At 34.9% G+C, this 16,264-nt stretch overlaps 1 protein-coding gene across 1 annotated transcript; it reads right to left on the reverse strand.

Moving 5' to 3' along the window:
- Nucleotides 1-365: 365 nt before the first annotated feature.
- HJURP (Holliday junction recognition protein) lies at nt 366-15,873 on the reverse strand (the record flags this gene model as incomplete). The annotated part of the gene is made up of 10 exons (XM_081326344.1): nt 15,661-15,873; nt 14,474-14,540; nt 10,872-10,927; nt 8,885-8,912; nt 7,813-7,859; nt 6,639-6,693; nt 5,822-5,883; nt 4,604-4,679; nt 943-2,447; nt 366-452 (listed from the first exon to the last, which is right to left on the reverse strand). Exons 1-10 carry the CDS (start codon nt 15,724-15,726, stop codon nt 366-368), a joined length of 2,049 nt encoding a protein of 682 aa, XP_081182470.1. The 5' UTR covers nt 15,727-15,873.
- Nucleotides 15,874-16,264: the final 391 nt, after the last annotated feature.

Raw genomic sequence — 16,264 nt, forward strand, 5'->3', positions numbered from 1 at the left:
TAAGTTCAGACAGAACAAGAAATGTTGAGATGTTGTTAAAAAAAACCCAAAATTATGAATTTGTGCTATTCTGACAGCATCTGCTGACCCTATTTATTGTTTGTTGCCTATACTGTTTTTTATAGACCATAAAGAATTAAAAATCTATAGGTTAATCTAATATTGACATTTGAATGTTTCTTGGAATAAATAATTAATTGCCTAACTCACCACATCACATGACATGTTGCAACGTATCACAACTCTTTTTGCATTGCTGGCAATGGGGTGGGCGTGGCTTTGGTATGATGAAACTGGCCCGCAAGCTGGCAGTTTGACATCCCTGGCCTAACTTGACCAAAGAACAATACACCGCTATATAGTTTTCACTTAAATCTTTTAAACCAACCTTCCATATCAGCAACTGAAGTGGCCAAAAAGCCATGGCCTGAAGAAACAGAACCTCCATAATTCTGAAAATTAAAAAGTTTAAGATTGCTGATGTCCCAGAATAAAAGGGAATTTAGTAATAAGCTTCTACCACATTTTTTCCATTCTGCATTACTTTATAGTTTTGAAGTATCAAGCTATTTTTTTGCAGATGATTTAGATCAAACATTACCCTTCATCTGCCCTACATGTTAAATCTGTTGCTTGGATACAAAGGTTTAAAAGAAAGAAAATACTAGCATCCAAATATTAATATTCTTCCATAATCTAATTCACACATTAGAAAAGAACAGATAGGGAGAACTACATAGTGCCATAATATCCAGTAAGACTCGTTTCAAGAGATTAGTTAAAAATAGTTGTGCTAAATTCAATTAGGTACATATAGGACTTTGCCCTGTAAGTTCATGTATTTTAGAAATGTTAACTATAAATAAAACACTTTTAAAGGGTTTGGTACTTTAAAACAATTTTTAGGTTTGAAGGCATTATAGAATATTATATTTCACTTACCGTATTTGATGCTACACTGTTTTTAACAGGTGAATGCAATGTGAAAGTTGTGTCATTTCTAATGTTTTTCCAGCAAGGAAATTTCTGATATATTTTGTAAGAATTACATTTATTTTTTAACCTTTTTAAAGGTGAATACTGAGAATCTTCATTAGAAAAATGTGCCGCTCTTTTAATTCTGGCAACAGCAGGCAGAGTTCTTATTGGAGAATTAACAAGGGCATTTACAGTTTCAGATATCTGCACTCCTTCGTATTTTTTTAAATTTGCTGCTCTTAGAAATGTTGGAAATTTGGGAAAACCTTCGGAACATAATTTGTGGTACAGATCTTCAGTCGTATTGTTTGCTTTTTTAGGGAAATTTGAGGACAATTTATCTAAACCCGAAAAGTGTACATCTAGAGAGTTTCTAGGGCTCACAGATATATTTGAAAACTTAAATGGTTTCTGTGGCTTTGGAGAACACAATTTCTTATATAATTTTTCAAATGCATCTTCATATTTCTGTTTATAAGGAATGGGACTTCGGTTAACATGAAATGATGAAAAAGAATGACTTCGTGGTAGTGAAACAGTGGCAGTGAAAGTTTTAATTTCATGACTTTTTAGTCCATTACTGGTTTTCACTGGAGACTTGCTTCCTTGTAAAATGGAGTTTGCTTTGCCGTTCAAGGACAAACGTAAACTTGAGGTAGTTTTGAATGCCATAGTACTCAGTTCACCATTTTCTCTTTCTGCTTTTGGATTAAATGTTGTGTCTAAATCTACAGTGCAAAATATTTGGGAAAAGTCTTCAAAACTTTGATTCTTTTTTACATTGTTTGAAGGTAAAGGGAAACAAGTTGTATTATCGACCAAAAATGTTTTATCTGCACAAAGAGTACTAGGGAAAAAAGTTTTCTCTGTAACACTTTCTCCAGTTCTTTCATTGTATGAATAATCTTCTGCAATACCAGAACAGTCTATTATCATTCTATCTGAGTTTTGAGATACAGAGGATTCTATTCTGTAAATACTTTTTCCTGAGCATTGTATCTGACGCTTTGAATTGTAAAAAGGACTTCTATCGCCATTACTTCCTATAGACAATTTCTTGTTTTCATCTTTTTCAGTAATGAAGCCAGGTGTCAGATTTAGTATTCTGGACTTTCTTGTTTTCTCTGTGTTGGTATTACATGTTGTTTTTTTAGAATGACAATATCCGTATTTGTATCGCTTGGTTAATGAATTGGAAACAGATTTTTGGGATACTTTATCAAGCAGTCTGCTAAGAGTTTTTACCATTCCTGGATACAAGTCTGCTATTGTCACATTATTCCATGAACAGTTTTCATCTGCAGATTCATACATCTCTAAAAAGCTACTTTGGCCAGTTTCATTATTAAGAAATGATTGGTTTTTAGGCACAATTGTCCCATGCACTGAATGTGAAGCAGCAGAAATGGACAGTTCTGGAGATCTCAGGGATAAAGGTGACAACTGCTTCATCTGGATTGTATCGTACCCTGTTAGATCCAACAAAATGAAGGTACAAAAAAGTAGGACTTAATATTGAATTGTTTACATTACTTAATGAAGATACTTAACATTTTCTAAAACGTCTATGATCTGTTACAATGTCACTCTATAGCTTGATTCATTGAAATAATTTATGGTATACCCTATTTCTTAATTCACTGCAGTGCTGGTTATTTACTATACTTGTATGCTATGGTAATCAAGTATGGTCCTGTTTTACTTTATAATAGATAAAACTACAAAATATAAAATAACATTGTAATACAATTATAAAACACAACAGTAAAACTCTTCCAAAGTAGTGATTTGAATTATACCCAGGAACCTATCAGCAGCCAATATAGCATCCATAATACCGTACAGATATTATATATGTGTTGTACAGGCTTTTACTCTCCAGTATGCAAGATGATGCACTTTACAACCATAGCAGTTTCCATGTAGTTTTCAAAAAGTTTCATCAAAAAAATGCATATCATAGCACTCTACTCTAAAGGTGATGAAGCCACAAGTTACTTATGCCAAGGCTCATCATCCAGTTAGATCGAGTTAATTGTGTAACTATCTAATGATACACAGAACACAAAGATACCGTATTTAAAAATGATTCTTAATCTCAGAAATAAATTCAGTTAAACTTTGACTTCTCCAAAGCTATTTTATAAATTGCAGTGTCAAAAGAGGATATGAAAATGTAGATTTTTAGATCTAAACTTAGGTCAAATATGGCTCAGTATGTCAAACTATGTGAAATATAATCATATCATTCTACAAGGAGAGTAGAACAAATAACTTTATGATACAGGACTAGAAAACATTCCTGTGAGATAAAGTAGTAGTTAATTGTTTGAAAACATTTAACCCTATTAATCTGTACACATAAATTTTCATGTGTGTTGTTATGTACAGATGTATTAATACGTAGCTCTAAGCAGAATCATTTTAAATTATTCTGAGTCCTATCACTATAACAATTGTCTGCAGCTAACAATATTATTTTTTTAAAGTAAATTCTAAAGGCCAGTTATTCAAACACTAATACAGAATAAAGTATTTGTGGAACTGCGACCAGCTAGTCTCCAGAATATATGTAAAAAGGCAGAATGTGGATACTGATTAAATGTATGCATGAGCATGTGTGCTCACACACAGACATTCTGATCCAGTTATATAATCTACTGTACTTAAGCACTGTTCTCTCTGGTAGTACTAAATTAATGCATGTAGGTCGCACTGATAAATACAAAATATGCAGAAGATTCATGGCACTCCCATTATAAGAATTCTAAGGAATGATTATTAGTTGAGATCATGAATGTTTTCATTACTTTCAGTAAAGAAAAATTAAACTAGATGGACCAAAACATTAAAGGAAGAATAATTATAAAGCATTCTTAATGCAAGGCAGCTAGTACAACTTTATTTCAGCTCTTGCCTGACTGTTCATTTCCTTCTATTCAGAAGGTATAGACCAGGGGTCCCCAACCTCCAGTCCGTGGACTGGTACCGGACGACAACATGCCAGCAACCGGTCCGCACAAACAAGCAAAGCCCCATCCGTGGGATGCAGGCAGCACACAAAAGCACACACTCTCCGGTTCATGGAAAAACCTTTCTCCATGGAACCGGTCCCTGGTGCCCAAAAGGTTGGGGACCTCTGGTATAGACAGATGAGTTGAAGAAAACTGAAACAGGAGAGGGGGAAATAAATTGTGTGGCAGTTTCTGTACCAGGATTTTGTATTTACAAAGATATAAACTCCTGCATTCCTTATAGGATCCAGATCAAGCAATTGCATTTGAGTTTCCTTTTCTAAATAAATGTCCTAGAATTGTCATATAACATGAGATCAGTCAGTGCTTTAAAAATATTCTTACCAAGGTAGCGTATCTAACAAGTATCACTCCAAGGATTATTTTATGAGCCAAATTAATAAAGTTCTTGGCTAGTCAATTAGAAAGCATGAGCTCTGTACACAAAGAACCTGAAAATCTTTTATGACATCTCATACTGTCCTTTAATTGTAAAAAAAGAAAGAAAAAAATCCTAAAAGGACAATTTCCTAAAAAATTTAAAAAGGAAAAAAGAGAAATTTTCTTATTTTCAGTACTGTAAAGCATCTTGAAGCTGTTACAAAGCTCACCGATTAAGGGTTTATTTTCCAATTTATTTCTTTCCTGCAAAGGAGACAACGTAAAAATACTTCTTGGTTTTGTAGCCTAAAACAAGATACACAAAGAATATAGTTAGTAAAAACATTAAACCAAACTTTGGGATACACATGTTTATTACTGTTGTTGCAGTACAAAAATCATATGAAGTGACTGAAAATCATTAGGTAAACATTGTTTAGTGTAATAACACATGAAATATTATATACAGATTTCATTTCAATTTTAAAAAGATAAATATGGAAATGTAAAATAAATGAACCAGAAAAGAGTAACAAACTTATTCCCTCAGAGCAGAGGCAATGAGAAGATGCTATTATACCTATGTCCTTTTTGTGAATGTGCATGTGGTTTTCCACTATGGTGGATTGGATTAAGGAGGAATATTTTTGTGTTGCTTTCAGTATTACAGTTGATTTAATTTCTTATGGAAACAGGAATATGAGTGCTATCTTTGAACCCTTTATAATTAATTTCAAAAGTCCTAAACTACATATCTGATAGAAATGATTGTGTAGATTGCGTCAAGCCAAAACTGTGCCCACCCCATTGCCGGCAATGGGAAAAAAGTCACAATACGTCGTGACACATCAAGTGACGTCGCGAGTTTGACACCCGTGTTCTAGAGTATCATTGATTTGTGATTACATTTTTAATAATAATAATTTTGTTAATGGAAGGCTCTCCCCAACTCTTCCATGGTGATTTTGAAGTAGCTTCCATGATAAAATGTCACAATTCCAAATGTGCACACCAGTTAAAATAGAATGTACAATTGTCTGTGTAGATAAAATGCCACAAATATTTGCTGACTATATGAAAAGATTTTGACAGAGGGTTTTTTTTTGCAAGTTAGGAAAGTATGTAGTTCAGATAATATCATATCCTTCATCATACAGCTGATACTTTTTTAGCAAACACCTTGTTTAGTGACCGTTCAGTTATGATGGAATAAAAAGTAATTTACAACCAATTTTTTTCATTTATGACCTCTGAAGGTTTGTACAGCAAAGAAAAAATGAAGTAGGATTGTAGTTCGTTTCATTTAGCAATTGTTACACTAAATGACCAAGGTGCAACTCCCAATTGTGATTTCTAAATGAGGACTACCTATATGTCCATGTATTAAGACACCTAAAATGAATATCCTAATATTGTGAGCAAAATTTTATTTTTATTTATACTATTACCTGGATATGTATATTGGCCAACTGACATTTAACAGACGCCAACTCAGCCTTCCCTTTGCTATCTGCAATTCAAAATTAAATAAAACTTATATTTTAGTCAGCATAAGTAATACCAAGGTTTTAATTTTTCATACAAGATTTGTTCACTTTTTTGTTTTTTGGTAGCTATCAAAAAACAAACATTCTATTTCTGCCAATGTAAAAAATGTACATCAAACATTGTGATTACCATGGTCTTTAAAAGCCTTTCATTGACAAGTAATTGTACAACTAGAATAAAGACAGTTTTAACTTAAATGGCCTGGTTGTACTGTCATTTTTTGAGAAATGTACGTGGGAGGCCATGAGTGAATGTCTTACAGAAAGCTTTCAAATCAAGGTTTAAAAAAATAATGACACAAATACAGTAATCTGAGTTATTTGAAGAATGGATAATGAATTAGCAACACGTTAATGTTTAAAAGGGTAAAAGGAGCTCTAATTTCATATGTGTCGTACGATTCTTAATTACAGACTTAAATACACTTCAATTCAAATGCTACAACCTGAGTATTTCATTTGTACAAAAAGATACCAAAAATGTTGCTTAAAACAAAAATAAAAAATACATTTTTGGCTAAAATTCTGTGATTCATTAATTCACAGGATGAGGTTTATGATGCACTGGTATTGTTAAATATAAACACAGCATGACATATAGGTATTGTCTTTGCATACCAAGTATCAGTTAAATGCATTTTAAAATAAGTTTGATCCATAGTAAAGCACGTGTAGATAAGCTAAAAGTCATTTTCAGGGTTACATGTTTTGTGCTTACCTGGACTGAGTTGACTCTCTTCATTTAAGTTGATGAACTGGCCTTCCTCAAATGTCTTTAACAACCGAAAATTACAAACATTGCATTAATTTCAATTAGTATACAAAATCAGTTTTACTACCGAGTGACAAAGAAGTTAGTACAGACTAATTACAAAAAATGGTTTCTTAGAATGTGTGCATACATACAAATGCACATATGTACAATGATATTCTGAAATCAATTATGTACTACCTCACAAATATAGATTTTTTGCTCCAAAATGCTTTTATACCAATTTCTTTTCATGTTTTCCAAATATATAGAAGAATTATCAGCTGCATCAATCACTTATGTATTTGTAATGTTGTTGCTAATTATATGATGAGATGAGGGAGAGGAGGAATCAAACAAAACTATACTTTGCTGACTTAAAATTTATCAAATTTATTTGCCACCCATGGTATGGTTCAGTCAACTCTAATTGGCTAATATTATAGTGCTTTAATTTCCATTTTTTATATAGGACAATGCCACAAGGAGAAACAGAGACAAAATGATCTAGTTTTTCAGGCCTTAAATATAAATATACTGACGTTTACATAAATAGCCTTGGAAAGATGCTTCAACAATAAGTTATAAATAAAATGCCGCTATGATTTATTCAAGAGGATTCTGAAGATTCCTCATAGTTTTGTTGTGTTTTTTTTGCCTATCGGGCTATTTTATTTTACAATTTTTCAAAGGCTACTTGGGAATAAGAAACAATGTGGTAATAGTAGAATAGTAGAATTAAAGCTATGAAATCCATAACGAGATCACCACTTTTCTAAGTGGCTTCTCATATAAGCTCTGTTGTAATATTTCAATAAAACAGTGATAACCATTACTCATCTATATATTTTATATATTATTCTTTATTCACAATTAAAAAGAAATAGGTTTGTCTAATAATTGGTACAGTTAAAAATATAAGATCATTCTGTAACCTAATGTAACATTTTGACTATTAAAATCACAATAAAAATTAAATTATCAGTGTGAAGAAAAGGGAGGGGGAATCAACAAATAAGTTTAATTTTTTTAAAAAAAATATGGTGCATGGCAGCAAAACTGGAGAATGAAAAGATGCATATACTTGCAACTGAAGAAAAGTGTTTAATATTACTGTTCCCAAGCTACTTGCAGATCATACCTGATCATCTGTAGAGTCTTCTTCAAAATCAGAATTCTGCTTTTGCACTTAATTAAAAAGACAAATTTTAATTAGATATGCGCATCTGAAAATAAAATTTCATCTTCAATGGCATTTAAAGTCAGTTCATGCATACAAACCAGACACTTATTTTATTGACGAACATCTTTCTTACATTTAAAATCAAGTTCAAAATACTCAGTTCACTTAAGCATCTTACATTTTATATAATGGTATGACTGGATGATATTATCACATTATGTTGTTACACCTGGGCAAAGAGTCACGTATTAGACACTGGACAGCATATACATCTATTTTTTTTAAAGACTAAATAAATAAACTTTCCATTAACCTGATTTAGCAGTTGAGCTCAATTCAAAAATAATTTGACCTTTATTTTCCAATATAACCAAAATCTACCAATATTTTGATATATCTTCTTATCTTTGTGATAGAATGAAATCCTAGAATTGTCAACAAGGAGTTCAGTTTTGCTATATATATATAGAATTGTCTATATTTTATTACAGCACTTAATTTACTGATACTTTATCTTTGGATAAGGAATTCCCGATTACCTCAGAGTTTGAATGGTTCTGTAAATTCTTAGGGTCAATTAAATAAACCAGGAATCTTGATTCAGAGCAGCAGAGGATCACATGGCAATGAAGTATATTTTTTAATAGTAGTCTCAAGCTCTCATGCAATTTATCATTTTCTGTCATTAAACAACTCTTAAGAATTCTCAAGACTATTAAAAGCAAATACCAATATCTTGAATTTGCAGTTAACTTTCAAAGTAACTACTGAGAAATCTACACATAACTATTCCTAATTTACACCTATCAAGCATAAGTATCGTAAGCATAAAAAGAATTAATTTCTGCATAGTTGAAACAAATTTATTGGTCTATTTCTTTGTTTTCTCTCTTGTCATCACAACTTTTGTCTGCATTTGCTAACCAATTATCCAAACCTTGAATTTTTCTTTTATGTATTACAATTAAAAGTCAAATTCTTTCACAATGTAAGACAGAGATATTATGAAATGTCAAAAACCTTTTCTTACCTATGTGTTCCTGGCATTGTATATTGTTCTGTGGTTTTAAACAAAGACTTCAGTTAATAAATTCCTCTATAACAGTAATAAAAGGACAATTCTTTGCTTGAAAACGTTGTTGTTCAATAACAAGTTGTATATTCCTATGGGGGTTAACAAGTTTTAAACCAGCTAACCTTACATAAGCTGTCAATGTTGCTGAGTTTTACTTTTCGCTTGAGACTGATCTTCTCCTATATACCTTGTTCAAGATACTGTATTCCTTTCCTTACATTACCAGCATCCATGGGTCCAGAGACAAAAGGGAGAGAATCTAGACAAATGTTTATCTACAGTCTTGAACCCACTACTTTCATGCATCAATTTGGTGGAATTACATATTTAAACTGGGAATATTACAACTAGCATAAGCCAGTTTATGTCCGAAAGAAAATTGGAAAATCTGTTTAAACTATAAATTCCAATTTGGCTTTGACAGCAAACTGTTATTTGTAGTAATTTTTTCTTTCCTCCTCTGTCAATTAAAGTTCAAAAAAAGTTTTAGGATTCTATTATATAAATAACAAGGAGACCTGATTCCCTGAAATTTTACAAATCGTTCTATCTGCTGGTTTTGGACACCTTGTAGAAGCTAAACATCTCTCTAAACTAGGAAACTATACTAATAAGAACATAGGAGCAATAGCCAATCAATAAGAGGCTCACACATTTAGAAGGAATTTAGTGCTCTGTCTTTTGATGAATATTTAGTCTTGATTGCAGCTTATAGTATTAAGACTATATGTTTGCAAAATTATCTATCAGTATAATTCCACTGACATAAAGGTAAAGGTTCTCCCGCACATGTGTGCTAGTCGTTTTCAACTCTAGGGGCCGGTGCTCATCTCCGTTTCAAAGCCAAAGAGCCAGCACTTGTCCGAGGACGTCTCCGTGGTCATGTGGCCAGCATGACTAGACGCCAAAGGCTCACGGAACGCTGTTACCTTCCCACCGTAGTGGTCCCTATTTTTCTATTTGCATTTTTACATGCTTTCGAACTGCTAGGTTGGCAGAAGCTGGGACAAGTAACAGGCACTCACTCTGTTAAGCGGCACTCGGGATTTGACCCGCCAAACTGCCGACCTTCTGATCGACAAGCTCAGTGTCCTAACCCACTGAGCCACTGCGTCCCTCTCCACTGATATAAACAGACCTTAATTAATCTATATTAGTCTTGTTCATCAACTAATGCTCAAACACATAGGAAAACTATTAGGAGATGAATTGTATTCAGAACAATATTTAGAAAGTAACAAGACTATCTGCCTTTCTTACTTGGAAAGATAAATAACAAGTTTTAAAAATATTTATTCTTATAGTAAATTGATTAAAGAATGTCAGGTATTATAACTATGTTTGAATTTCACCATTAATCATTACAAAAACAAAAACGCTATCAAATAAATACGACTTACCTCCAGAAGTTGTAGGTACTCCCACACTGGAGGTTTTTAAGAAGAGATTGGACAACCATTTGTCTGAAACGGTATAGGGTTTCCTGCCTGAGCAGGGGTTGGACTATAATACCTCCAAGGTCCCTTCCAACTATTATTGCTACCTCTAATGATCTATGCAATGCCTATTTAACAAAGGTTGAATTACAATAATTTAAATTGGATTATTTTATTATTTGTAACCATCAAACAAAATACATTTATTTTCTGTACACTTAAAAAAAACCCTGCTGACACTTTATAACTTCAGAATATAATAATAGACAAATGCCTAAAACTGATGCATAACTATGAACTCACTTTGGCCTCTGAACTTTAAGGAAGCATTAGTATAGATTAAAAGCCCTACAAATTAGCTCCCTCTTGACTAACTTCTGAATACCAGCAGGTACCTCCACATCCAACACAAATGTTTAGATTTTTAAACATGTTCCCAACAACTTAGAAATAAATTTCATATTAGCAATAACAAAGTTAAGAATGAAAGGCATACATGTTAATACCTTATAAGACACATCTAAAATTTCATCATCTGACTCTTCTCCCCAAATTCTTGGTCCTATAAATTGCGACAGAATAGATGCATTAGTTAGAATACATATTTCTGATTAAGATTGTAATCTTATATAAGATTCAGTTAGGGCCAGGACTATTTTTCTCATAGAACGCTCAGAACGGAGTTCCGGCACCTTTTTTGGATGGAACCTTCGAGCTCTCTGGCCCAGGCTGAGAATTTTTTAACTTTAACTGGGGTTTTTATTTTTTCTCAGGGAATGATGTAATCTTTTTAAATTGTTTTTAGCTTTTGTATTGATTTTCTTTTAAATATCCTGTAAACCGCCCTGAGTCCTTCGGGAAAGGGCGGTATATAAATCTAAAGAAATAAAAATAAAAATAAAGAAATAAACCTTGTAGGGTAGGCAAGGCATGTGTGAGTTCCGGCACCTTTTTCTTTTACAAAAAAAGCACTGGTTAGGGCAAAGTCATAAATTAGATCTCATCTGGGGTAGGGGCTAGACTTCCTCCCAATAATGAATGACCACTCCAGACTATGACAGAAAATTGGAAATTAGTTTTTATTACAGTAGGCAAGGAGAAAGCGCTGTATAATAATCAATGAGCAGAACATATTTTCCATCTCTATTCACTTTTGTATGTTATGTATACCGTAGTTTCTGGCGTATAAGACTACTTTTTAACCCATGAAAATCTTCTCAAAAGTCAGGGGTCCGGGTGCTGAAAATTTAGGGACAGGGCTGGCTGGAAAACCTGGAGCGGATCTCCTATTTAGTCTGCGCAGGGAAAGCGGGACCAATTGGAGAAGAAGCTGCAGTCTGTGATTTTTTACAGGCTGGAGTCTGGGCGTCTTTCCTTCTAAAGTTGAAGAGCAGCTGTAGTATATCCCAACTTGAAAGGCAGGTGGGGAAGGCAGCAGCCAGAGCAGCGGCTTAGCTCTAAGGACACATTTGACTCAGGAACTGGGCGGGCTGTCTGGAAAACCTGGAGCGGATCTCCCATTTGGTCTTTTTTTTTAAAAAAAAAATCCCATTTATATCCTGCCCTTCTTCGAAGACTCAGGGCTTACAATTTAAAGCACAAATCAATGTGCTTAGCAATAGCCTTCATTCTGTGTATATGCCTGTTTATTAGGGCTTTCACCCCCCCCCCTCAAGCAGCATTATTACAAAGTCAGCTTATTGCCCCCAACAATCTGGGTCCTCATTTTACCTACCTTGGAAGGATGGAAAGCTGAGTCAACCTTGAGCCTGGTGGGATGCGAACCTGCACTAATTGCAGGCAGCTGGTGTTATTTAAGGCTCTGCGCAGGGAAAGCTTTAGAGTGAATTAGGAAAAGTGAAAAAGTGAATTAGGAAAATAGGGAACAGTTGCTGGAATTGGGTATGTGTAGCTTAACGAAGAGAAGGGTGAGGGGTGACATGATAGCAGTGTTCCAATATCTCAGGGGCTGCCACAAAGCAGAGGGAGCCAAGCTATTCTCCAAAGCACCTGAAAGCAGGACAAGAAGCAAGGGATGGAAACTAGTCAAGGAGAGAAGCAACCTAGAACTAAGGAGAAACTTCCTGACAGAACAATTAACCAGTGGAACAACCTGCCTCCAGAAGTGGTGAATGCTCCAACACTGGAAGTTTTTAAGAGACTGGACAGCCATTTGTCTGAAATGGTATAGGGTTTCCTGCCTTAGCAGGGGGTTGGACTAGATGACCTCCAAGGTCCCCTCCAACTTCTTCTTCTTCTTCTTATTCTTATTATTATATTATTATAGTTTAATCCACTTGCATTTTTATGTTTACGTTTGATGACAAACAGCCTTATGTTTATAAGTGAGTTTTCCTACTAAGCACCTGCATGTCATAAGCATTTGAATTAAAATTACCATATTAAAATCAAATCTGATGTTTTTTAATTTTTATTTGGTGTGCGTTGGAAGAGGGGTAGTCTTATACGGCAAGTATAGCCCAAGCCCTATAATTTAACAGGAAATGTAGGGGGTCGTCTTATACGCCCAGTCGTCTTATACGCCGGAAAATAATGGAAATCTTAGTTCTAGGTTGCTTCTCTCCTTGATTAGTTTCCATCCATTGGTTCTTGTCTTGCCTTCTGATGCTTTGGAAAATATTTTGCCCGTCATCTTTGTCACAGCCCCTCAAACACTGGGAAACTGCTGTTATATCTTCCCTAGTCCTTTTTTTTTACTAAACATACCCAATTCCTGCAACTGTTCTTCATGTTTTAGCTTCCAGCTCTCTAATCATCTTTGTTGCTCTTTTCTGTATTCTATCCTATCCTATCTGCTGTAAATTGGCAATGGCACTGAGACCAAGATAGGATAAGAATGACTTCGATTTATCAACTAAAATTTAGACTCCTTGCAGATAAACTTTATGTCATCAAGAAGTATGAAACTGGATCCCAAGTTCCTGTGTTATGTTCAGATTTAAAGTAGTAAAGTTATGAACATTTTCTATTACCATCTGATTTGATCCTACATTACTCTAAATTACTTCTCCATGCATCTTTAACTCTAGCTGTCATTTAAGTATTTCAAACAAAAAAACCCCATCCAAATCCATAAAAATTATTTATGAAATTTAGCTTGATTGCCTGAGCTGGATTTTGGACCAGATTTCAATCATGTTCTATAATGTTAAGTGCACATATATATGTGTTCAGTACATCCTTTCCTAGGGAAAGCCATAACTGGCATATCAGTCAGAGCTATGCAAAGTCCTCCAGGGTACAGTATTCACTTGCTCTTCAAGCAAGAATCCCAAGACCAGGAAGACTCTCAGATGTGAATCTATGCGTTCCAGGAAGCACAACCCCTTCGAGAACTAAATATGGTAATCAACCGCCAATTTTCTCATGTTTGGGTTACGTATGACTCTTTTCCCCAAAATTCTGATATTCTCCAGATATTGATACTGTCCAGACATCCATATTTCCCAATGGGCCTGGGATGGAAATGTATACCTGAGTATCATCCGCATACTTATACTTCAGCCAAGGTGACCTCTCCCAGTGCCTTCAGGTATGTCTTGGAACAGAATAGGCAAAAAATTAAACAACAGTGCCCAGGGATCTAACCTATTTCCTGAACACCTTCTGTATATGCTCAGTGAGGAAGCATTAGAACAATCTACCATTGTGCCTCTATCTCCCAATGTTTGCACTCTGGTTGACAGTATTTAATGCCACTAAAATATCTAGGATAATTGCACCACCTTTGCCTTAGTATAGCAAACTATTGTATGCTTGCGTAGATTCTGCAATATAAGCTTCATAATGTAGGATTATATTTTGATTTTCTATTCATATTAATGTATTTGATTTCCTTACTATCTTGTTTCAAATTGTACAGGAGGACAATTTCTTACCTAAATATTTTTATATAGTACAAGCAGCTCTAAGTAATTTCAAGATATGAATATGTGTTCACATACATACTCACATGTAGAGAGAAAGACAGACATATGCAATAAATTTTGCTAATTTTTCATTTTATTCTTAAATAAGATTCAACATTTCTCTATTTGTATTTTAAGATAAAATATATAGTAATAAAATACGGTAAAAATAATCTTACCATCTTCTGTCTGATAAGTCAATGATTTGATAGAGACAACTATATCATCTTCAAAGGCAAAGTTGTACTAAATTAAGAACATATGACATCAGTTTTGCATGTTTTCTAACTACTAAGTAGATCTTTTATTTAATTAGTTTATTTATTTATTTAATTAGTTTTATATACCGCCCTATGCCCGAAGGACTCAGGGCGGTTTACAGGGCAAAGTTAAAAGACAAAATAAGAGTTAAAATAGAATTAAAATAAGATTAAATAACAATTAGTAGCCCAAAGTTTAAAAATTTAAAAGTTTAAAAATTAAAACCCCTCAGTCCAGAATCTAAATTTCTTTATAGATTAAAGAAATTTTTCAAAACACGTGTAGCCCAAGGGGATTAGAATTTCTATTGAAAATGGATTTTACCAAAGAAAATCTATACCCGATTTGAAAACCCTGTTACTTATATTCAGGTGATGTGGATCACGTGAAGACTTTCAAACTTGGGATGACAGCCGTTTCTGTCACCATCTAGGAATCACCCCCCCACACACACACACACCTTTTTCTGTATTCCAAAAACAGTCGCCTTAATCTGGATTATGTGCAGTCTAACTATAGAAATCCCAACGTTATATTTTGCGGCTAAACACCAATCTATATTCCTGAATTTGATGAAGCAATTATACCACGGAACTAACTGCGCATGGCTGCATTTTCAACAAAGCCCAGTTAAAAGCGTGTCTACTTCTGCTCAGTTTTGGCCCATTGGCTAAAAATACCTAAACAGACTTCTAAACCGGAATGCTCTCCATTCCCCCATTCTCATGCAGGAAGAACGATAGAATAATGGTAAACCATTACTACTACTTAATTCGAGAGAGGAAGGAGGGGGGGACAGCAGTGTTACTTGTCAATCATGAAATCGGTTTGGAAAAGGGACCAACGTCGTAGCCACCGCCAAGGCCTTGGACCCTGACAGCACACCTCTAACTTTTCCCACGCAGTTCCGATCCTCTAAATCAGGGGTCTTCAAACTTGGCCCTTTTATGACTTGTGGACTTCAACTCCCAGAATTCCTCAGCCAGCGTACGCTGGCTGAGGAATTCTGGGAGTTGAAGTCCACAAGTCATAAAAGGGCCAAGTCTGAAGACCCCTGCTCTAAATTAAAGCCGTTTCAACCACGCCGAATCCTCATCGTGCTTACCTTGTTCAGAATGCAGCTCATGGAAGAGGCGAAGCGGTAGCGGCTCAGCCGCAAACGCCTATCCATAGTGCTGTTGCTGCTTCTTCTACTTCTGAAGAAAATGATAAAGCTACTCCCCTCCCCTCCCCTCACTTCCTCACTCTATCCAGGTCAATTGCCCCTAATTTACAAGAGCCACCCTCCACCACCCTTGGTTGTTCCCGATACGCCAAGGCTGGAACTTGAAACAGAAAAAGGAAAAAAACCCGCCCACTCCCAATTCAAATTATAGAGCCATTCCAATCCCCGCAAAGACTTTTCCGATTCTTTACTCCGATAGGCGGTTTCTCACGTCGCTTTCCGCAAGCCGGCCCAATCAGGAGGATTAGAAAGTCGTTCTGATTACAATCTTTCTATTTAAACGTTCGAGCGCCCATTTTCTGCCTTCCGATCTTCTCTCGCGGGCGGAGACGGGAGTGAAAAGAGAACGTTTGAAATCGTTCTGTATTTGTTAGGCAAGAGTTCTCTAAGGCAGTTGCGTTTTGATCACTCTAAACTAGTGACGCCGAAAAACTGCATATATCTTTGCCGGAAGTGGGCTGTGATTTTCTTAGGTGCGCGTGTA

The sequence above is a fragment of the Vipera berus genome (genome assembly GCF_964194415.1).
Source record: "Vipera berus genome assembly, chromosome: 4".
NCBI lineage: Eukaryota > Metazoa > Chordata > Lepidosauria > Squamata > Viperidae > Vipera > Vipera berus.